The sequence below is a fragment of the Rutidosis leptorrhynchoides genome, chromosome 7 (assembly GCF_046630445.1).
Source record: "Rutidosis leptorrhynchoides isolate AG116_Rl617_1_P2 chromosome 7, CSIRO_AGI_Rlap_v1, whole genome shotgun sequence".
NCBI classification, from domain to species: domain Eukaryota; kingdom Viridiplantae; phylum Streptophyta; class Magnoliopsida; order Asterales; family Asteraceae; genus Rutidosis; species Rutidosis leptorrhynchoides.
In genome coordinates, this window is record NC_092339.1 from 92472522 (window position 1) to 92497504 (window position 24983).

At 33.5% G+C, this 24983-nt stretch overlaps 1 protein-coding gene across 1 annotated transcript; it reads right to left on the reverse strand.

Annotated features, from left to right (window-relative positions):
* Nucleotides 1–11737: 11737 nt before the first annotated feature.
* On the reverse strand, nt 11738–14331 carry LOC139858417 (elongator complex protein 5-like). The gene is made up of 10 exons (XM_071847269.1): nt 14131–14331; nt 13920–14006; nt 13566–13738; nt 13410–13456; nt 13109–13178; nt 12581–12807; nt 12377–12466; nt 12219–12294; nt 12029–12135; nt 11738–11943 (listed from the first exon to the last, which is right to left on the reverse strand). Exons 1-10 carry the CDS (start codon nt 14295–14297, stop codon nt 11863–11865), a joined length of 1125 nt encoding a protein of 374 aa, XP_071703370.1. The 5' UTR covers nt 14298–14331; the 3' UTR covers nt 11738–11862.
* Nucleotides 14332–24983: the final 10652 nt, after the last annotated feature.

A 24983-nucleotide genomic window follows, 5' to 3' on the forward strand; every position in this document is an offset into this window, starting at 1 on the left:
TCAGTGTCTTCCTCAAAGACATTTGAATTTGGATTGTCCGAGTTTGAGTTTCGTAGTGTTCTTCTGGTATGAGTCTTTCTCATTTCGTTAGCCCCAAGTTGTTTAGTTTTAAGGTCAGTTTTCTCAAGATGAGGCTCGGTTTAGATAGTTAGTATGTTAGCCGCTTTCTAGGTACGAGCATCACCGGGATTCTTTTTTGTATCTCTTGTTGAAGACGTTTTCTTTTCGAAAACGTTTTCCGTTTTATATAAGTTTTCGTTATTTTGCCAAAAAAAAAAAAAAAAATTAAGTTTTTTCACAACTATATATCTTATCAAAGCATTTTATTATATCAAAATTAATTTTTCTGTAACTTCAATATATTTAAGGCTATGCGATATTATAAACTTAACATATATTCTTATACCCTTTTGAGTCAAAAAGGCAAAGCTAGCTACTAACGTCTAAATTTGAGCTTGTTGATTTTTTTTATAGTAAAAGGGAATCAATATAGAGTACTAAATACTATTCAAACATACTGAAGGGTGCCTTGCTTGAGAAGGAAAAGTTCTAACAAATTGTATGAGGTTTTTGTTATTTAAGCTATTATTATTACGTAAAAACAAATATTATTATTGTTTGTACAATAACCGGCGATTAGTATGAGTATGAGGATATACAAGTCACAGAGATTGGAATTGGGTGATTATGGTTTTGATTATGTTCGCTGGCGATTCCCCGAAGGTAACATTCAGGAGACTGTTTTACGCCACCGAAGCAAATGGTATAACATGATTGTGTTATTATGTGTGTATGGATTGAATGTGTAATGTTTCCTGCATTCTATACCATTTATAAGTGAAATGGAACGGCTTTCCATACCAGTTCGCTAGTTCCCAATGATTTTGGATCACTAGTTGACTTTCCCTTTTGGTAAACCTGCAAAGGAAAGTGAGCTTGTCCCCTTTCCTTTGTGGTATAGGCGTGCACCGAGCTAGGAATAGTTTTACTAGTCTTGACATTGTAATTGACCGAGGTTTTATGGGCTCTAAGCTCACTGTTGTTGCCCTGATTTCATGACCTCGTTCACTGTAGCTGGAGTTTCCTTCGTTCCATATATTGTAGCCATATCCTCTGAAGCAAACTTTAAAGTTGATAATCGTGCCGGAGGTGGGGTACACTATCAATTATTAAAATTAATAAGATATACGTGGTTTAAGAAAAATTTGTAACATCATATGCAACATTTCATCCAAAAGTGAGACTCGGATGATTTGTTAGCGTTACCAACTTAATAAACTTTTAAATTATTGAAAATTACATTAAAATTATTCATAATAAATCACAACTATATATAATTTTCGTTGATGTCTAGATCCAGTCGGCTGTGTGATGAATGGGATTCATGGTTGTGTGATGAATCGATGATGTCCAGATTCAACCGGCTCGCGAGACTTAATTGATTCAAACCTGGATGCTGCTGTTAATGATCGTGTAATATGGTCTGCTAACGTTTGTTCTATTCAGTGGAGTTGGACGAGACCACCGAGGGGTACGTCGTGTTTGTGGAGAACTGGAGTCATTATGTAACATGCTTTCTTATGTAGTGGTAAATCCTAGGAACCAAGATTCATGGAACTGGATATTTTTGGAAAAGGGGCTGCTTATCACTAAGTTGCTAATGACGAGATTGGAGGGCAAAGTATTAACTTTTCGAGCTGGATCCCAAGAAACCTTGCACAACAATTTGGTGCCACAAAAAGTCGAAGTCTTTATTTGGAGAGTCATAAATCATCGTCTACCGGTTCGGGATAAATTAGATAAATGAGGTACTGATCTCCATATAATATGTTGCCCTCTTTGTGACGATGATGTGAAATCTATATATCACTTCCTAACTTCTTGATTTTATGCAAAGCTGCTTTAGATGTTTGGGAATAGGTGTTTAAATGTGCTTTTCATGGATCATTAAATATTCGTATTTCGTATATGGGAGTAAAGATTTGGCAAGTGGTCGAATTAATGTGTAGATATTTAACTTGAAAATATCGGAACTCCAAAGTATGTAGGAATAAGTGTTGAAATGGTCCGGTTGCACTCAACGATAGGGCTGTTCATTAGTACCTGGATTACTGATACCGTATCGGTACCGTACCGAACCTGTACCGTACCGACTGAATATATACGGTACGGTATTCGAATTTAATTTTTTGTAAATTTATGATTTAGTGATTAATGGTACGGTACCAGTATTTTCTCTGTTTGGTACCGAAACCAAAAGTCTAAAGCTTTTAGTTTGGGCCATAATTAATTCTATATATTTGCTTATTTAATTTAACAAATGCTAATAATTACTATTATTTTATCTTTAAAGGGGCAGGATCAATGGGGAAGTAACCAATCGGGGGAAGTGGGGGAAGCAAATTTTTTTTATTTTTTTCGTTTTTTTTGAATTTTTTTTTCCGGCATAAAGATCACACGAAAATATGAACATTTAGAAGAGACACTTCGTTATGAATGTTATTATTTAGGCGGGAAAACGATCGACAAAAATTACATTCAAGATAATATTGTTCGTAAAAAATATGAACGTTTTTTTTCTTCATGTTTTGTGAAGTAAAATTTAGCCCGATTTAGAGTTTAGGGTTTAGAGTTTAGGGTTTAGGGTTTGGTGTTTTGGGTTTATGGATTGGTGTTTTGGGTTTATTCCATAAACTCAAAACACCAAACCCTAAACCCTAAATCCTAAACTCTAAACCGTTCGTGTAAACCGTTCGTGTTAAAAACTCAATCTAAATCCTAAATCTAAACCCTAAATCTAAACCCTAAACCCTAAATTTCTAAACCCTAATATCTAAACCCTATAAACCCTAATATCTAAACCTCAATAGCTAAAACCTCAAAATACGCTCGAAAAACACGATAATTGTTATATAATACTTCTTCGAGCGTTTTCCCGCCAAAATAAAAACATTTATCACAAAGTGTCTCTACTAGATGTTCATATTTTCATCTCATCTATAATGTTCGTGAACAAAGTTTTTTCAAAAAACGAAAAGAAAAAAAAAATTTTGCTTCCCCCCGCTTCCCCCCCGAATGGTTACTTCCCTCTTGATCCTACCACTATCTTTAAATATAGATAGATTATTTTATAAAAAAGATATCATTAAATTGATTTATCTAGATTACACATTAAACTTCCTGGTCGTAAGCTATGACCTTCTGTCTATAATTGATATTGAAGGATGTATGTATACTAGGATACATCCATATAAAATGGTTAACGTGTAGTATAATTTTATTATTAGAACTATAGAAGGATATTCATTTGAGTCCAAGTTTTATCTTGGGTTTGAGGGAATCATTTTCAGCCCTTAGATTCACTTTGATCAATGGTTTAGGATTAACTTTAAGAAATATAAGTATTTTGGGCGGAGGGGCATTTTTGTCCATTTACAAACAATATACTTTACACTTCAGAATTTGTATCTCATTCAATTCGTTAACCTCTCTCATTGAAGAACACACACACTTACGATTCTAGGGTTTCACAAACAGTACTTCGATTGATCCACAACAATCAAACCTTCCATCTGCAATCATCAACATCAAACAACAATAATCGTCTAATCGATCAAAAAATCAACAATCATCTATAAACAATGGCGAAATCAAACGATTCTCCTATTTCAAATTGGTGAAAGCTGTGTTGCCTGGAATGAAGATGAGCAGTGATCGGAAACCGGTTTCAATTGCTTTTATGTCATCTCAGGTCGGTCAGGTACTGCCTGTAGTGTATGCTATTCGAGCTTAATTACTTTCTTCTTAATTAATTAGTGAATCTAGGTTTTATGGATTTAGGTTGTGGTATGATGCACTCGACTTGTTTGATCTGTTGTAGTTAGAACATGTAATCAGTATGCTTGTTGTCATTGTTGAGTGATAATTTTCTGATATGATTTTTAATGATTAACTAGTAAACTTAGTATATCTTAATTGATATTGTACTATAATATTAGGGCATGGTGATGGTGATTCATACATGTTCAATTAGTTGTAATTAGTTCACATAAGTTCAGTATGTTGTATGACACCATGAATATGATTAGATGACTGTTGCTTTGAACTAAAATGATATTATATATTATTATAGACATTAAAAAAAGAAAATCCTATATTAGCTTTGTTGTATCTTTAAATCATAGTTTTTCCAGCTTACAAGTTTATACATGTTCTTAGCAAGTGATAATGCTTATGTTGTGGTTTTAGATCCCTAAAGGATTATTATCTCACATGTGATTGTCCAATCACTTGTGATTCTGCTTTTCCAATCATATGTGATTGTCCAATCACTTGTGATTGTCCAATCACTTGTGACTTTGCTTTGCCAATCACTTGTGATTGTGATAGTCAAATTGCACCAGAGTATGATCCTGAACTAGATGGAGAGGAGTTTTTAAAATTGGAAGATAAAAAGCATGACATTCATTCGGTTAAGGTATTTTTCCTTCTATCTACTATGTTTCTGATTCTGCTTGTTACCAATCACATGTGATTCTGTTTTGAAAATCACATGTGATTCTGCTTTTGCCACTCACATGTTATCTATGCTTTTTTCCAATCACATGTGATTCTGCTTTGCCAATCACATATGATTACTTTTTAATTTACTGCATCACATAATATTCTAATGTTTTGTGGCTTTATATGCAGGATTATTGTGAAGTTATCAAAGAGAAGTTCAAATTGGTTGATGACCTTAAGCTGTTTTTGTCAACCAAAATAAAAGAAGGTTTATTGAAATTTTCAAATGAGGAGACTTTGATTTCTTATCAAAGTAAATTGAATCAAGTTTTTAGAGTTGTCGAGGGCGATGAGGTGAAGGTTCTGGATCGTGATATCAAGGACGACGATGAGAAGAATAATGTTGATGATGATGATGATGATGATGATAAGAAGGATGATGGTGAAAAAAAAAGGCTGAGGATGAGAAGGATGATTTTGATTACATGGTTAATTCTGAGAACATCGAGGACGACAAAGTCAAGTCTGATTTGAGAGTTATTTGAATGCTTGTTTTCTTTTCAACAGGTTTTTTTCCACGTCTACAGAAAGAGTCATTTCTTTGTGCTTGTGTTTGATTTGAGAGTTCCAAAGCTTAAAATACTTGACAACGCTCGCTTGACTTCAAACTTTGCTAAAAGATACGCCAAAGTTTGCACCCTCTTAGTTAGTTTTCTTTTCTAGAATGTTAGTTATTTGTATATTTGTATATAAAATAAGTTAGCCACTGATTGTTGACCGTATAATATCATTTCATTTTTGTATTAGCACTTTATATTTTTCAGTAATAAATACATTTTCTAAATGTCACTAGACTATTCAATCACTTGTGATTGTATCATTCAATCACATGTGATTACATCAGTCATTCACTTGTGATTACATAGTTCTATCACATGTACTAAAATGAGGTTATTTTTAGCACATGTGTTTTTTGAAAAGCTGATGTTTATGTTTCAAATTTGTTTTTCCAGACATACTGCTTTGGTGTAGCGACCCCGACAAATCGTCAAGTGACGGCGTCGTCTACGTATGGTCCCATTACATGGTTATAAGTATTTATAACAAAGTTTGACCGAAAATATGTCGCATACATTTCATAAAGGATGTTTCAATGTTTACAAAAGTAATTCCCAAGACAAGTACATAACAAAAGTTATTGTTCATATGAAACACGTGCGACATAGTTTAAAATAGCCAAAAAGACGCTCCACGTATGCAAGTATACTCGACATCCAATGCAAGTATCAAAAAGTATGTGCGGAAGCATGTATCACCTAAGTTCAAGGACCTGAGAAAAACATAGAGAATCTGTCAACGAAAACGTTGGTGAAATCATAGGTTTAAATAAGTAAATGAGTAAAAGCAAGCTGAACCACAAGAGTTGCAATATTGATAAAGTCATAGTACATTCTAAAAGTTAATATTCACGAGCACCCAATTATCAAAGCTTAACATTCCGTCCGTTGAATACCCCATAAATTAGTGCTAGAACAACACTGTTTCCCGAAAATATATTTCATCCGTAGACGGTAGCGAACCGTCAAAGATGAGGGTTGTCAACCCATATGGCCATATAACATAAGTTCTCGCTTACACCATCTGATGTAACTAATGATAATCGGATTGAGGATTTTTGTTCTAAACTCGTATGTAGAATGTTTGTTTTCCCGTTCTTGTGTTCACTTAGTTCAAAAGAATCGTTTATGTTTTCTCATCCCAAAAGTAAGTTTAAAAGAGTAAAAGTGGGACTATGATCTCACCTTGTATGCACGAACCAAAAAGTACTTCGACAAGTAAACGTGCAAGAAACAATGCTAGTCTTGACCTAAACAAATAGGTTGTATCAATAACGATAGTCACGAAGGGTCAAAGATGTTCAATTAGTCCTATGGCTCGTTACGACTCGATTAATATAGCACGTGGATCAATTTGTCAAGTTTCATGCACGACACAAGTAGTTAAGCATGTTAGAACGATTGTATAATCGTTTGGTTAAGTTTGACTAAAAGTCAAACTTGGTCAAAGTCAAAGTCAACGGGGTCGGGTCGGGTGTCCGACAATTTTCTCATGATGAGAAGTCATATACGAGCATAATAGTCAAGTTTCATGGTAAACGGGGTTATAGTAAAGCGGGAAACATTTTTGTGACATGAAAAACAAAGACAAAATGAGCTGGGCAGTATGCGCGGCGCGCTATGAGTTGCGCGGCGCGCACCCAAGTGTAAATCCTGGTCAGAACTTAACCACGAAGGCAAACATCTGGGATTTCTAATTCTGCGCGGCGCGCGGGTATATGCGCGGCGCGCAATACCTGGGAAACATGCAGTTTGCAGAAAAATGGTCCAAGTCACGAACCAAAATACAATTTAACACATCTCATGCACCGAAAACACTTAAAACGCATATCATATATCATTAGAAAGGTAATTTGACAAGGAGAATAACTAAACGCATTTACTCAATAAAAACCAAACAAACTCATATCAAAATCACCATTAATGCTCATCATTTATTACTCCAAGTTCATAAATGCCATATTATGATTCGGGAAATTAATGCACATGTGTAATACGCCGTTTTGAAGATAATCAAACATACAATACAACTAAACGCAAACAAAACAACATGGCAATCATTCAATGCATCTAAGATTCATTTCAAGTTCATCAAACCCTAAACTAAATTCACCAAATTTCATAATCAAGTTTAGGAGGTTTCCTTAATCAAACTTTACATCAAAATAAAGCTAGTAACACTAGGAGCATAATTAAAACATGAAGTCTTAGCATCTAACAACATATAAACACTCAAATCTCAAGGTTAAGCATGTTATCTTTCAATATGAACTAGTTACATCAAAATAACAAGAACAAGCATACAAATCACATAATCATACTAGACTTGAGCCATAGACACTAATCAACAACCTTTTAACTCAAAAATCTCAAGAACACATAAAATTAGTGATTTTAGAAAGTTACCCAAAATTGATGAAATCGGTATGGAATCGAAGAGGATGTTGCAAGGATTCCAAATATGTATTTTGTTTGAATTGAAGCTTGCTAGAAATTAAATGGATGATGATTCCTTGATGTGGTGAATTGAAAGAAAATGTGAAAGTAGGAGAAGAAAAGAGAAAAGAAAATGAGAAAATGATGAGTGGATGAGGTTGAAGGTTTGACTAGTTGACCTAGTCAAATCTTTGGCCTCTTGGCAAAACAAGTCCCTCAACTTTGAATCGGGTGCGTTAAATTACCTACACAAGATATTTTGAAACGCGTATTAACGGGAGATGTTATAAACATATAACGGAGTTTGAAATAGTATAAAGGAAAAATAAACGGAAAAAGGCGGGATGTTACATTTGGTGAGTATCTAAAAGTGCATAAGCATCCAATGACAGATCAGATTGAAAAACTGAATGCAAAGTGAATCACTTTTCCATGGGTTACATGAGATAAGGCTGTTGATTGCGGTGTTTTTGCCATGTACCACATGGAAAGATATAAAGCCACAACCGATGGGAATTGGATGGAGGAATTGTTTCCTGAATCGGTGGAACAAAAAAATTAGCTGAGGAAGTTGAGGGTCTGGTATGCCACGAAGCTTTTGACACATTCTCTGAACCAGCATGCCAACTTGATGATTCGAAGTGCAAATTCATTTAACAAGTTTTATATGAAAGAAAATTACAGGAACCTTGTTATTGAAGCACAAAATTCAAGACCCGAACGTGTTGCAAAGACATTGGAGAATTTTAGTGGTGAAAAGTGAATTGTTTTGTCAAAAACATATTCTAGATTTTAGTTGCTTAGTTGTTAAAAGTGAATTGTCTTGTTTAACACATGTGTTATGTTACTGTTAGTATGTTATTGTTAGTATGTTACGATATTTTTAACAGATTTTAGTATGTTTCTGTTTGTATGTTACTATTTGTTGATGGTTTTCATAGTGCATATCACTTACATGTTAAGCACATGTGATTTTGTATAGCTAAACACAGGTGATTCTAGCTATCACTTGTGATTTTTCATTGTCAATTACTTGTGATGTTGCCAATCACTTGTTATTCTGCATGTTCAATCACTTGTGATTCAGGCTATCACTTGTGATTTTTCATTGCCAATCACTTGTGATTATGGCAATCACTTGTTATTGAACATGTTCAATCACTTGTGATTATGGCAATCACTTGTGATTTCTGCATGACCAATCACATGTTCTTAATATAATCACATGTGCTTGGCTTATCCAACCCCATAGATCATATACACAACTGTTGATTAACATTATGTACTATGGTTGATTGAATGTATTAAACAGCTACAAGTGATTCTGCAATTCAATTACTGGTGATTGTGACAGCCAATCACTTGTGATTGTGAAGTCCAACTTATACGATTTTGAAAGCCAATCTTGTGATTATATAACAAAGGCAATCATATGATTATCCCAATCAATCACATGTGATTCTGCATGCCAATCACATGTGATTTGTCATGCCAATCACATGTGATGGTAAAAGCTAATCATTGTAAAAGTCCATCACATGTGTATATATGTTTTTTGTTTTATGTACCATGGTTGATTGAAATTATTAAACACCTTTAAGTGATTCCTCAAGTCAATCACTGGTGATTGTGAAGGTTGATCACATGTGATTCTGAAAGCCATTATGAAGGCCAACCCATGCGATTTTTGAGAGCCAATCTTGTGATTATATAACAAAGATGATCATGTGATTCTACCAATCTTGTGATTATATAACAAACACACATGATTATATAATCATTTTATAATTTATAACAAGATGATTCTACAACTATTGGCTTATTCAATCGCATAAATCATTAACACAACTGTTGACTCACCAATCACATGTGATGGATATCTAATCACATGTGATTGACTAATCTAATCACATGTGATTAGCTTATCTAATCAGATTGCTTGGCTTATCCAACCACATAAATCATATACACAACTGTTTATTAATATTGTGTGAAACAATAACAAAAACTAAAAAATATTTCTCTCATTATCAACTTTTGCAAATACATGTAGTCAAATCACATATCATAATCACCAACAAATCAAACAATTTGCAACTGCATGCTGCCATAATAAAACAGACTAGCAATATGAAATATTAGTATAACAGACTAGCAATATGAAAGATTGTGCAAGTGAATCAGCAAATCTAAGCAGTAAGCGAATCAGCCGAATTTCGTGTATCAATCGCCGGAGTGATGAATTTTAGGGTAACGATATCAATGGCGTGCAGGAGCTGCACAGGTTTTGTGGTTTGTAATTTAATTTTTAAAAAGACCAAACTACCCTCCCTGTATTATTTGGTGGTTAAATCTGGTTCATTGATCAAAAATGATCCAAGGGCTGAGAAGCACTCCTTGGATCTCAACCTTTTACTTAGTTTCTTATGAATACAACTCTAGAACTATATGCATATGTATATGTATTTATAATACTTTTGTTCAAGTCTTCGGAGACTAATCCATCTCTAATAGGACGTATCAGCAGTCAATATAGCTTCAATAAACAATAATCCAATGGGGGTCGTGAAGTGTGTTGATACTAGAAACAGTGCAATCACATGTAGTATTGCTTGTAATCATCCCATTATTCCCATCTATTGGACAAGTTACTAAAGAGACTGTTTTTATGACTAGAAACCAGTGTGTTGTGTTCTTTTTCAAACTGTGGTAACCAAAAAAATTGTACTTTGTTCAAATAAATCTTGATTACAAATAGAACAAACACTTCAATTTTTACACTTCAACTTCAATAGTGACATCTTATTACATCCTTGTATGACCATTTTCTAAATATAATCCCCTCACAAGTTGTCACAACCCATAATTGACAATACCAGTCGAAACTTCGATTTCAATTTCATCAATCAACATATAGAAGATATCCCCGGCCCCTTCGATTATTTCACCAAATACATACAATTCAATCTCAAAATCTGTCCATTTCCCAACACAGTGTCCATGTCGCTCTCTATTGCCTCATCTAACGTCACACCACCAAAATACGTCCACCTTCTCATAACTTCACGAATCAAAATATCAGAACCTGTAAATGGAGGGAGATTCATCCAAGCTCTAAATCCAACATTTCAAGTATATCGCGCATATTTCCAGTCCATATATTCAATCAAAGCGTCAAATACAAAGCGCTTTACTTGATATCCTGCCTTTAAAAGGTTCCCGAATTTAGTACACAGTAATGTTTCAAGCGTGTCTAGTTCGAGTAGAAGGTCATATACGAAAAATGAATTGCTTTCGTTTGGGTTGTGAGGGATTTGACAAGCAAGAACTAGCTCGGACTTGAAGATGACCTCTGTAACGTAGGCCCGGATGTTTCCCGTTATTCTAGAATCGATAACGGGAAACATCCGGGCCTACGTTTCTACTTATTATCATCACCTACAATTTTTCCCTTTTCACCCACCACCAAATTCGCTCCGAGAATCCTTCAAACGCTTATCGCGTTTTATGGATGACATCGACTCTAACCCCGTAAGCCTAGCAACTAAACTAGGAGTTTGAACCCCATTCTTTCCTACATCATTAACACCATTTTTATTCATATTTGGAAACCCCCTACTGTATTCATCAGCAACCTATAACAAAATGTAACATAAATGTTCATGAAGACTGCACTATAGCATGTGGGTTTAATCTTGAAAACTGGACTTGGTCATGTTAAAGGGACATTACATGAGGTCGAGATTTAGACTGTTTGCATGCCCTTTAACAGCTTCCACATTCAACATCTTTATCTAACATCCCAGATTCTTGAATGACTATCTTGGGTTGATAACTGGCGTGCATCTTCTTCTACTAAGACTCACGCGAATGTTATTGTCGCGACGCTTTACTATATCATATGACGTTACAAGAACAATAAATTGTTTCCCTCAAATGAGTTAAAAATGGAACTTATTTGATTTCATTCGGTTGTTTTCTTTCTCTTGGTATAAACAGAGAGGTGGACACTTAATTAGTTGGTCTAATTGGCTATGTAACCCGCTGTAATCTGTTATCTATCTTCTAGCAGCTTGTGCTAGAGATTAGTTTTTAAATAAAGTTCTCGTTGTAAAATAAAAGGATAGGAATGGAAAAAAAAAAAGGGCACAGAGAACAAAATTATACCAAAACTACTCCAATACTGGGGTTAAAGGGATGTGGACATTGATTTACAACACTTGACTGCACATAATGATTGCAACTCACTAACTGTTAGAAACAGTAAAGCATAATTGCTATTAAATTTCATGACCTAAGTGTGGAATTATATGTCCAAATCATCGTCTGGGTCTTCGTCAGAATCAGGCATCTCGTCATCTGAATCACGAAAATATGTGATCTCTCCCTTAACAAAATCATCATGTTTTGTCTTCGTCAGAATCAGGCATCTCGTCATCTGAATCACGAAAATATGTGATCTCTCCCTTAACAAAATCATCATGTTTTTGAACTTTCTCAATCAGTACGCCGTTTGATTCGTGTTTACTCTCAGTGAGAGATTTACGCCCATCATAAATTTTAACTGATATCCCGGTTTCTGAAACAAAGATTTCAATGATAAACACAACCAATAAAAATCAATAGACAGCATTACATATGGCGTAGTAAATAAACTCATACCCTGGTGCTCAAATGGTAGCACAACTTTTGCTCTATCGCTTCGTTCTTTATCTGAAAGCTGCAGATTAAATTGCACCTGCAAAAGATATAATATAAAGTATATCAGATTAAAAAATAAAAAACTGAAAAGAATATATTATGTTATGACAATCTCTAACCTTAGGAACAATGCTTTGTGCAACTGCATTATCGACAGGTGACATTGTCATAAATTTGATGTGTGATTGGTCAACATTGAACTCTTCAATCTATAATAAAATTAAGTAAACTGGGTACATTAGTAATTCATATCTAGATGATGATTTTTTACATGTTCTTGTGTATGAATATAATGACACTTTAAGAGATAACAAGGGATTTACCATAACCCTAACACGTCCATTTCTACGCTTGAGAAATGTATGGAATTGGCCTTTTTGGTAATTTTGTTCAAGCAAAGAAAGGTTATTATTGTTATCTCTTGATACATTTGTTGATGTAGTAAGTGGTTTTACAGTAGCCACCATTGATGACATGTATTCGAAGGTAGCAGAAGTTTTCATATCATGAAGATCAGAATGCAGTAGCCAAAACACACTAGATACCTGGGCTGCAAATACTTGAAGTTACTACATTACTTATGTATAATGCAAGATTCTCTTTTTATAAAAAGTTGTAAGGTTCTCCCTGTTCGGGTTACCCGGGAAGGGCGACTAATCCGACCCCATACTCTAGTGTACGCAGCCCATCAGGAATACTCCCTGGCTGTTTCCAACCCTTCCCTGGACACCCCAAGAATTGAACCTGAGACCTCTTGCAAGGATCTCAGGGCCCCAACCACTTGGGCTACCTTGGCTTCAGAGATAATAGTTTCGGGGGTAGATAATAGTTCAATACCATTATAAGCATACCATGGCTTCGGAGATTGCTTAAAAGGCTAGCGACAGAGGACGTAGACGTATGTCTTAGCATCTCACTAACCTAAAAAACATATAAATACCCCATTACAAGCATGAAATAAACTGAGTCAAAAGTCAATGTAAACTCAAAAATATTGAAATGCCACATACTAAATAAACAACACATACAAGATAGTGTAATATTCTAATGAAACAATGTGACAAGTTGACCACTTATTTTCCCGCAATTAATTCAACATACGATTAAGCTAACAAATAACGTACGGTCTAGGGTTAAAAACAAAACAATTACCGAGTCTATTGCCACCGAGAACCGGTATTTCCCGTCCCCAACAATTCCTGCAAACACATACAGATCATATGAATGACTGTATAGAGAATTATTAAAAGCAAAGCACTTCGCGATATATAATTCTATCCCGGAAATACATTATTTCATAACAACTACCTTTCCCTAATGCAAGAATCAAAGACAACAAATCATCCAAGTTTCTCACATCTTTACATAAACTAACATAAGTCGAAGCTTCTGTTGACGGATGTTTAATAGCTCCATGCTCTTTAAGCCGTTCCTTCCAACCGAGAGGATCCGTATAACAATCCAATACTCTCAACCTGTTCCAAAATTTCCACTTGTGAGTAGTCCAAGTTAGTAGTAGTATTATACAACTAACAAAATCAAACAGTTTCATTTCGATTCCTATAATTAAAACTTAATTTTAATTATTCCTCAAATCATATTATAACATGTAATTATACATTCAATTAGAAAATTGTAGTTCAAAAGAATTCATAACATTCGTGCGATGTATCAGTATCAAATCCTCTGTTTTTAAGCAATTTAACTGTTAACGAAGGACTCCTAGAAAAAGTCACGAGCACAATACCTCTGCATATTACAAAAATAAAATAAAATAAAATAAAATGTGTATATAACTCAATTGAATTGAAGTCAATCAATGCATGAAAACCTAAATTCCTACACATTAGAAACAGAATGTGATAATACATACTGCGATTGAGACTTCCTCGACGAAATGAAGGATGATAACTGAGTAAAAACGTAATCAAATACGATAGGACCGAACGGTGAGTCAATGGAATCCTTTATAGTGAGAGATGTCGCGTGTTCGCCTTCTAATGCTCCGTCGCGTAGAACTCTGCAAACGGCGTCCGCCATTATTCGCTGGTGAGAGTTTAAAGTCCTGAAATCCTGTTTGGGATAGGGGTTTATGTTTTTTATTAACAAAGCCCTAACTCGATTGGAGAAGATGGTACTGGTAGTTAGCTAATTCTAAATTCAGTCCTCGATCAGTGGTAGAACCGTATTATGCCCCTTAACATATTAGCTTATTAACACTTATGTACCTTTTTCGCGTCAAACCAACGTCAATCACCGAATGATTTGACCTTTTTCATTTCTCACCCTTAGAGATTGCATCGATGACTTGAATTACGGGGACACGATCCAGAATTTGTTTATGGTGCTCATGATGGAAGAGACAGTGGTTCATGTAGGATTAATGTGCAAGACACAACATATAACTATATGACTAACTTCAGTTGAGCCTTCGGGGTCACACACATATACACCGAGACGTCAAATAAAATATATATATATGATGTATTATATATATTACTCAAGTAACAAAATAGTAAATCAAAATTAATTCATTTACTATTCATATGAATAGTAAATAAAACGAAATTAATTAATTTACTATTCACATGAAAGCGACATGATGAAAATTATTAATTATAAGTTACATAACATAACTCTAAAGTATTTGAGAAATACGACTTTTTAAAAACGGAAAATAATATTTGGATAGATATCAGATATTAAAAGTAGATTTGTAAAGATTTGGATTGATATCAAATTTTAAAAAGTCTACTTGTGTGATTGCTCAAGAAAACAGACAAAAACCATAAAAGGCATTTTAATAGTAATATGAAAAAGAGGATTAAATATCAACTGTCGGTACTCATTTTTTTCACACAATTTTTGGTATTACACAACAACTAAAAGTCACATGCTTATTACAACCAAATTCTCCACCACTGGTTGTGTTTGAAATCAAGGACATAATTATATACGGAGTATTATCATTTTAATTAATTGTTTTCACAATTAATCAAGGGTTGATTAATTTGTTACTTGAGTTTGGACTAGCATCCATTGGCATTGTTTGAAGTGTAATGTGGACTATCCAAAGAGACGGTCATACTTTTGATCGTAAGTTTCTCTCCGTCTCATCAATTTCTCCAAGAAAGGTATATCATTAACTACTCTTTTATTTTATATTCATGACAATTATTATGGTGTAATTGGATCATTGGGATAAATTAATCGTGTGCATGTTTCATTAAATATATGACTATATAATCTTGTAAATGGTTTATAAAATAATAATTGATTATTATTTTAACTATCCGCTGCGTTAATCTGATTTTAAAAGTACACACGGTTTTCCAACAGTGGTATCAGAGCCGCTTTTACACCATCTTAATTATCGCGTGATTTTCTTTAGATTTAGCTTTGTGGTAAATTGGTAACAGTCAAAACCTTTATGGTTTTGAAAGTCAACTTTGTTGATTATCTCATGACGCACGAATAAGATCTGAAAAAAATCACTGTTATAAATTTTGAATTTATTTATTATGGCTTGAATAATTGTAGTTTATTTCATTCTATGGTTGTACACATGCATTGTAACCATGGACAAACCATATGTAGGTTTTAATAATGTAGTTATTAAAATTATGATTGCACACATAGTCCATAATGCCCCGACCTATGTATGATTGTTGTGATTGTTGATTACGGCAATATTAAGTCATATTGATTATTTATTTTTTATAAGAAAGGCCATTTTGATGTCAAAGTTGTATTATATTTATTTTTCATTTTTATAGTATTGCATTTAAGTTTATTCTAAATTGTAAAAGTATTAGATTAGTTGTATTTTTTAATTTTAAATAAATGTAATAAGATGAAGATTAAAGATAAAGATGCAATGTGGAGTTTGACTTAGAAGATGGCAAACAGGTCAATTTGACAACAATGACGTTTGTCAAGTTTTCACTTGATTCTTGAATTAAGTGGGAGCTACGATATTAACCTTAGTTTGACCTCTTGATCCCATGTCAGCTCATGGGATCAAGCATAGGATTTTTGGGCTAGGCTATGTGTGTGTGACGCATGGTTGTGTTTTAATTTTGCATTTATATATAATTGTTGATTAGAATATATATATGCTAAATGTTTTTGATGATAACATTAAGTAAAACCGGTAACGAGTTTCAAATATTAAAATTGATGATTTTAAAAAGTTAAACTCTAACGAATTTAAAGTTAAATAATTTTGAGACTCAAGTTATATATGTTTTTGATGAAAACATTAAATAAAACTCTAAACGAGTTTCAAAGATTAAAATTGATGATTTTAAAATAAGTTAAACTCTAACGATTTTAATGTTAAATGATTTTGAAAGTCAAATAATATATATGGACGACATCTTTTAAAACTGTTTTAAAACGATACACGTTTGTGTATTTATTATTTTTATATCCTATAAATTAAATAACAAATTAGATCACAAACATAATCGACATATACAATTGGTTAAAATGTTTTTTAACTAATAGTATAGCGAATCTTGTGTGCATGCATTATTCGTTGACACAAACTTTTTCCAAAATACCCGTCAAATTTAAGTCATGCCATCCAATGAGCTTGCAAACACTCCTCGTTATTTTTCTGATCTAGTGAGACTAGGCTGAATTGTAGCCACGAGGTGGATTTTTCGATCTAGTGAGACTAGCGTGAATTTCCACTGTTTTCAAATTGGACGACTTAATCGTATTCACGGTGAGACCTAAGTTCGAGGCAATGATGGGACAAACATGCCATTAGATAATAGTGGTTTGTTGGACTACAAATATCTCTAGGTCCCATAAAGATCTAAGAGTTGTACTTGTAATGCAATTGGTACCCGCTACCTACCAATAGACTCCATAACTGCTAGCTGATCAACAGATGTGGCTATTGAACCTCTATGTGGATCTTAGGCTTTCGTAAATTAATTGTTTTTTAAAAATATTATAAAAATTTGGGTAGTTAATTTATTAAAGCTCAATATCAAAAATACTAAATTGAATCTTATATATGTTGTAGATGTCAAATAATCAAAACGTAAACCAAAACACACTTCCTTCTTTGTTGGAGAAGGATAAACTCAATGTTCAGACTTCCTAGACTGGCACTGCAACCTGAGAATTGTTCTCAAGAATAATTAGAAGTTGAATAAAGTTTAGAACCCGTATCCTTTCTTCCTGTTGTGGCAGTTGCTGCTGCTCAGCAAAATAATTATCGAATGTTGTTCGATGATCAGGAAGAAATAGGATTGAAGGGTGGAAAAGAATAAGCCGAATAATTTGTGGAAGGAAAATGACAAATCATTTGCTAAGAAAAATATTCCACCTTCCAAGAAGGAAAGCCCAACAAAAGACGCCGAATGTTTCCATTGTGGAAAGGTTGGCAATTGGAGAAAGAAGTTGTCCTATCTTCCAATCTGAGCTGAAAAAAGGCAATGCTGGTGAGACTAGCAAATCAGGTATATTCCATATATAGTTATATACTTCTTCTAGTGATTCCTAGATCTTTGTTAACTGGTTGTGGCCTTCACACCTGTAACAATATGAAGGGAATGAAAAGAAGTAATAGACTGAAGAAAGACACACTGGATTTGCAAGTAGGCAAGGGGGATCAAGCTTTTGTTAAAGCTATTAGTACCTCTGAACTTACTTCTCTAAGTGGTCTTATTGTTTTGTTGGAACAATAGCATTATGCTCTCAATACTGCGAGCGACATAGTTTGATAGATGTTAGTATTGAACTTGCATTTACACACTTAGGTATTTCAGTTTCTAAGGATAATATATTTATTTTAATACCTATCCACGTGATGGTATTTTTGAAATTGATATGCATAGTGTAATTTCAAATGAGAATTCTGTGTATACCTACATCGCCAAAGTCTTCAAGCAAGACTTGAATAAGACTTATCTATGACATTGTCATATTGGTCATATAAACAAACAATGCATTTCAAAACTCCAATCTAATGGACTTTTGGAATCAATTGACTTTGAGTCATTTGATGTATGCGAGTCATGTTTATATGAAAAGATGACAAATGCTTCTTTCTCCGATTTAGGTAAAAGAGCTAAAGATCTTTTAGGACTAATACATATTGTTGTATGTAGCCCTTTAAGAACAATGTATAGATTTAGTTAATTTTACTTCATTACATTTACTTATGAGTACAGTAGCTATGATTATGTTCACGTGCTGAAACATAAACATAAAGCTATTTTAACATTCAAAAGGATAATCAGCTTGGAAAGACCATTAAAGCACTTCACTCCGATGGAGTAAGTAAGTTTATGAATCAAGAGTTTTTTGGACCACCTAAAGAATTGTGGGATTGTCTCATAGTTCACTCTACCTTACACACCACAACACGATGGTGTGTCTGAGAAGAGGAATTGAACTTTACTTGATATAGTTTAATTTACGATGAGTCTGATTTCTCTACTACCGTCTTTTAGGGATATGCATGAGAGTCTGCTGCAGGCATACTTAATGTGATTTCAACTATGAAGGTAGAAAAGATACCATATGAGTTATGGCATGGGAAGAATCCCAAGTTGTCTTATCTGAAAGTCTGGGGTTGTAAAGCGTACGTGAAGCATGACAGTTCAAACAAATTAGAACCCAGAACTATCTAATGTTACTTTGCACGATACATAAAGGAAACAATGGGTTACTACTTTTACTACCAAGCTGAAGACAACGTGTTTTCTGCTCGGTCTGCTGAATTCCTGGAAAGAGATCTTCTCTTACAAGAAGTCAGTGGGAGTAAAGTAGATCTTGAAGAAATTCAAGTACTTTAAAGTAACATACCTTCAGCAAGCACTAGCAATTCACATGTTGAAACTGAGCGCACTGTTGGTAAGCCAGAACGTGTTACACCTGCACTTTATAGATCTAGTAGAACTCATTGGCTTATGAGGTTTACTTATCTGATTAATTCAGATAAACCTCAACTAATGGATTATGATGAACCCTCTAGCTGGTGAGGCCATATCAGATCCTAAATCTGAAAATGACTAGATTCTATGAATACAGATATGCAGTCCATAAAGGATAATCAAGTATGAGACTTGATTGATCTTCTACCCAATTGTAAGAGAATGAGGTAAAAATGGGTCTTCAAAGGAAGACTGATATGGACGGTAATGTAAACACTTTTAAAGCTCGATTGGTAACAAAAGGTTATGATGAAAGTTTTTCACCAGTCGCGAGCCTTAACATAATTAGAATACTTATTGCCATGTTTACTTTTCATGATAATAAAATATGGCTAATGGATGTCAAAACCGCTTTCCTAAATAGCGACCTAAGCGAGGACGTATATATAGTGCAGCTGGAAGGGTTTATGAATCCTAAGCATCCTAATAAAGTATGTAAGCTTCTAAAATCCATTTATGGATTAAAGCAAGCATCCAGGAGCTAGAATCTTAAGTTTAATGAGAAAATCAAAGTGTTTAATTTTTCTCAAAACCAAGATAAGCCCTGAGTTTACATTAGAGCTAGTGGGAGCAAAGTAGTCTTCTTGATCTTATATGTTGATGACATATTACTTATTAGAAATAATATTCCAACTTGCAAGATGTCAAGTCTTGGCTTGGAAAATGTATTTCCATAAAGGATCTTGATGAAGCTACTTATATTATTGGAATGAGGATCTATACAATAGATCCAATTGGCTTATTGGTTTGAATCAAAGTACATACATTACCTTGTAGAGATTTAGCATGCAAAACTCCAAGCATGGAGCTTTGCCAATGCAAAAGGGCATAACCGTGAGAAAGTCTCAAAAGTCCTATCACAGCAGATGAGATGAGACAAATGAAATGTATCACATATGCTTCAGCTATATGATCCATTATGTATGCCATGATACAGGGCCGGTCTTGAGTTTTCTAGTGCCCTGAGCGAGACGGTAAAAAAAAGGCCCCTAAGAATACAGGGCCGGTTATGAGAATTTAAGTATTTAGAACAAGACGTAAATTTGATTATATTGTGATTGGCATTGTATGCATTAGTTATATGTGTAGCCTAAAACAAGTAAATAACTTCTCGTATATAACTGCAAACAAATTCATTGTTTGAGGTATAGTTTATATGAACTGAATTTGCTAGCATTTTTTGCAAAAAGATCTTGAAAGTTCATGTTCATATTTTATCTTAGTTTTTGTATCAAATATATTGAGTTTATGTACTATCAATTTATACTGTGTCTCCATCTATTCACAATCTGTGCAACAAAAATAACATCAATGTGCATCATATGTATATATCGATTTTATATCTTATCAAATTTGAATTTTAATGTATCTATCATTTTAAATATGTGCATCAAAATGATTATTGGGAATCACTTTTGGAGTTAAATAAACACATATTTGAATATATAGTGAATAAATGTGTCAAGCATATTATTGTGAATGAAATATGTGTCAAGTTTTGAAGCCACATATCCTTCTAAGTTAATACGGAGTATTTTATTTTCTGTATCCCACATCGGTGGCTATCATAACAACAATACTCTATTAATTCGGAAGTTTCGACCTTTAATAAATATGAAAGAAAATGTGGGCTTGATTTATTGGTCTTAATAATTCTTTACTCTTCCAAAAGAAACCTTAATAGTTTTTGTGTACATATAGGGCTTTAAAATTATTGGGCCCCTAAAATTACTGGGCCCTGTGCGGTTGTACATGTTGTACACCCTTTGGGCCGGGTCTGCCATGATATGTACTATACTCGATGTTTCGTTAATTTTGAGTTTGACGAGTCATTGTCAACATAATCCAGGTGAATGTAAAAATTATTGGGCCCCTAAAATTACTGGGCTTTAAAATTATTGGGCCCCTAAAATTACTGGGCCCTGTGTGGTTGTACATGTTGTACACCCTTTGGGCCGGGTCTGCCATGATATGTACTATACTCGATGTTTCGTTAGTTATGAGTTTGACGAGTCATTGTCAACATAATCCAGGTGAATGTAAAAATTATTGGGCCCCTAAAATTACTGGGCCCTGTGCGGTTGTACATGTTGTACACCCTTTGGGCCGGGTCTGCCATGATATGTACTATACTCGATGTTTCGTTAGTTTTGAGTTTGACGAGTCATTGTCAACATAATCCAGGTGAAGTACATTGGATTGTTGTTAAGAATATTCTTTAGTATTTGATACTCGGAATAGTACACAAAATTTAATCTTCAATAATATGTACTGTGATAGTTCGAGTATTAATATACTTTTGAAAGAATCACATGTACATAAAAGTATCTGGCACATTCTTCAAAAGTTTGACTACATTCATTAAGTCATTAAGAGGAATGATATTAGTATTCTTAAAGGTTCATACAAATGATAATGTGGTTGATCCGTTCATGAAGCCCCATGATGCACAACAAGCATGATGATCATTCTAGTAATACTGGGCTTCGTTATGCTGTTGATCTTTTTCATTTGTAATTTAGTATTTGGATATTTTTGAAACATTAAGCAGTTTTATATTAATGAATTGATATATAGTTGGTATGATCGTTTTCATTTATATCACTGTGTTCTATATTAACATGTTTAATCCATGAATAATTGTTGATTATTCAAAATCTCCATAATCAATCATGTTATGGGAATAACATGAATTAAGATTAATATGAAGTTTTGGTTATATTTATTGATGATAAATAGTTAACTTGTAGAGACCAAAATTCATATGTATTCATTGATGATAAATATTGGAATGACCCATCCGAGATGTCACTACATGGATCATTGTCAGTAGTGAATCTTTTAGTGATTATGTCTTTATGTCCTTAGACTTGAGATGCACGCCAGTTTTGATGTGTGGAACATTGTACTTTGATATGGTTAAACGTTGTCCTGAATAAGGCCATTATTGGGTATAATGTAAAGCTCGTGATAGACACGTGTATGCAACATAGGATTTGTTCCTCTAAAATATTTGGATTTAGATACTTTTTTGAGCTTCTTGATGAATGAATAAGATATTTGTGTGGCCGCACCCAGATGTAATTAAGATGATACTTAATTAATTTGGTGATATAATTCATGTAACATCCCGCATTTTTTCGTTAAATTTATTTTAACACCGTTTTTTTTATAGATAATATCTTCCGTTATCTAAATTCGTACATTTCGTTGACTAACGGTCTAAATATTTTCGTTATTTAGTTATAACATGAAATGTCCCGTTCTTATTGATTAAAAACGTTCCATATTAATTGATTTCGTTGCGAGGTTTTGACCTCTATATGAGACGTTTTTCAAAGACTGCATTCATTTTAAAACAAACCATAACCTTTATTTCATCAATAAAGGTTTAAAAAGCTTTACGTAGATTATCAAATAATGATAATCTAAAATATCCTATTTACACATGACTATTACATAATGGTTTACAATACAAATATGTTACAACGAAATAAGTTTCTTGAATGTAGTTTTTACACAATATCATACAAGCATGGACTCCAAATCTTGTCCTTATATAAGTATGCGACAGCGGAAGCTCTTAATAATCACCTGAGAATAAACATGCTTAAAACGTCAACAAAAATGTTGGTGAGTTATAGGTTTAACCTATATATATCAAATCGTAACAATAGACCACAAGATTTCATATTTCAATATACATCCCATACATAGAGATAAAAATCATTCATATGGTGAACACCTGGTAACCGACATTACCAAGATGCATATATAAGAATATCCCCATCATTCCGGGACACCCTTCGGATATGATATAAATTTCGAAGCATTAAAGCATCCGGTACTTTGGATGGGGTTTGTTAGGCCCAATAGATCTATCTTTACGATTCGAGTCAATTAGGGTGTCTGTTCCCTAATTCTTAGATTACCAGACTTAATAAAAAGGGACATATTCGATTTCAATAATTCAACCATAGAATGTAGTTTCACGTACTTGTGTCTAGTTTGTAAATCATTTATAAAACCAGCATGTATTCTCATCCCAAAAATATTAGATTTTAAAAGTGGGACTATAACTCACTTTCACAGATTTTTACTTCGTCGGGAAGTAAGACTTGGCCACTGGTCGATTCACGAACCTATAACAAATATGTACATATATATCAAAGTATGTTCAAAATATATTTACAACACTTTTAATACATTTTGATGTTTTAAGTTTATTAAGTCAGCTGTCCTCGTTAGTAAGCTACAACTAGTTGTCCACAGTTAGATGTACAGAAATAAATCGATATATATTATCTTGAATCAAACAACGACCCAGTGTATACACGTCTCAGGCTAGATCACAATTTAAAGTATATATATTTTTGGAATCAACCTCAACCCTGTATAGCTAACTCCAACATTACTGCATATAGAGTGTCTATGGTTGTTCCGAATAATATATATACATGGGTCGATATGATATGTCAAAACATTTGCATACGTGTCTATGGTATCCCAAGATTACATAATATATTAGAATACATGTATAATACAATATAAGTTAGCTAGGATATGATTTGTATAGAATTGTTAATATTTCCCGTAGCTACAAAAATTAAAAATCCAATCTTGTTTTACCCATAACTTCTTCATTTTAAATCCGTTTTGAGTGAATCAAATTGCTAAGGTTTCATAATGAAATCTATTTTATGAATCTAAATAGAAAAATTATAGGTTTATAGTCGGAAATATAAGTTACAAGTCGTTTTTGTAAGAGGTAGTCATTTCAGTCGAAAGAACGACGTCTTGATGACCATTTTGAAAACATACTTCCACTTTGAGTTTAACCATGATTTTTGGATATAGTTTCATGTTCATAAGAAAAATCATTTTTCCATAAGAACAATTTTTAAATCAAAGTTTATCATAGTTTTTAATTATCAAACCCAAAACAGCCCGCGGTGTTACTACGACGGCGTATGTCCAGTTTTACGGTGTTTTTCGTGTTTCCAGGTTTTAAATCATTAAGTTAGTATATCATATAGATATAGAACATGTGTTTAGTTGATTTTAAAAGTCAAGTTGGAAGGATTAACTTTTGTTTGCGAACAAGTTTAGAATTAACTAAACTATGTTCTAGTGATTTCAAGTTTAAACCTTCGAATAAGATAGCTTTATATGTATGAATCGAATGATATTATGAACATCATTACTACCTCAAGTTTTGTGGATAAACCTACTGGAAAAGAGACAAATGGATCTAGCTTCAAAGGATCTTGGATGGCTTGAAAGTTCTTGAAGTAGAATCATGACACGAAAACAAGTTCAAGTAAGATTTCCACTCGAAATAAGATTATTATAGTTATAGAAATTGAATCAAAGTTTGAATATGAGTATTACCTTATATTAGAAATATATCTTACTGTAAATAAGAAAGATTTCTTGAGGTTGGATGATCACTCTACAAGATTGGAAGTAAGCTAGCAAACTTGGAAGTATTCTTGATTTTATGAAACTAGAACTTGTAGAATTTATGAAGAACACTTAGAACTTGAGGATAGAACTTGAGAGAGATCAATTAGATGAAGAAAATTGAAGAATGAAAGTATTTGTAGGTGTTTTTGGTCGTTGGTGTATGGATTAGATATAAAGGATATGTAATTTTGTTTTCATGTAAATAAGTCATGAATGATTACTCATATTTTTGTAATTTTATGAGATATTTCATGCTAGTTGCCAAATGATGGTTCCCACATGTGTTAGGTGACTCACATGGGCT

What these genes read in the sequence shown, in the direction of transcription:
- LOC139858417 (XM_071847269.1), bottom strand. Translation starts at nt 14,297, where the DNA reads ATGGCGGACGCCGTTTGCAGAGTTCTACGCGACGGAGCATTAGAAGGC. An exon ending in TTTGATACTGATACATCGCA is followed by an intron (nt 13,739 to 13,919) that starts CGAATGTTATGA and finishes GTGGAAATTTTG; the next exon opens with GAACAGGTTGAGAGTATTGG. An exon ending in CACAAAGCATTGTTCCTAAG is followed by an intron (nt 12,295 to 12,376) that starts GTTAGAGATTGT and finishes TATCTTTTGCAG; the next exon opens with GTGCAATTTAATCTGCAGCT.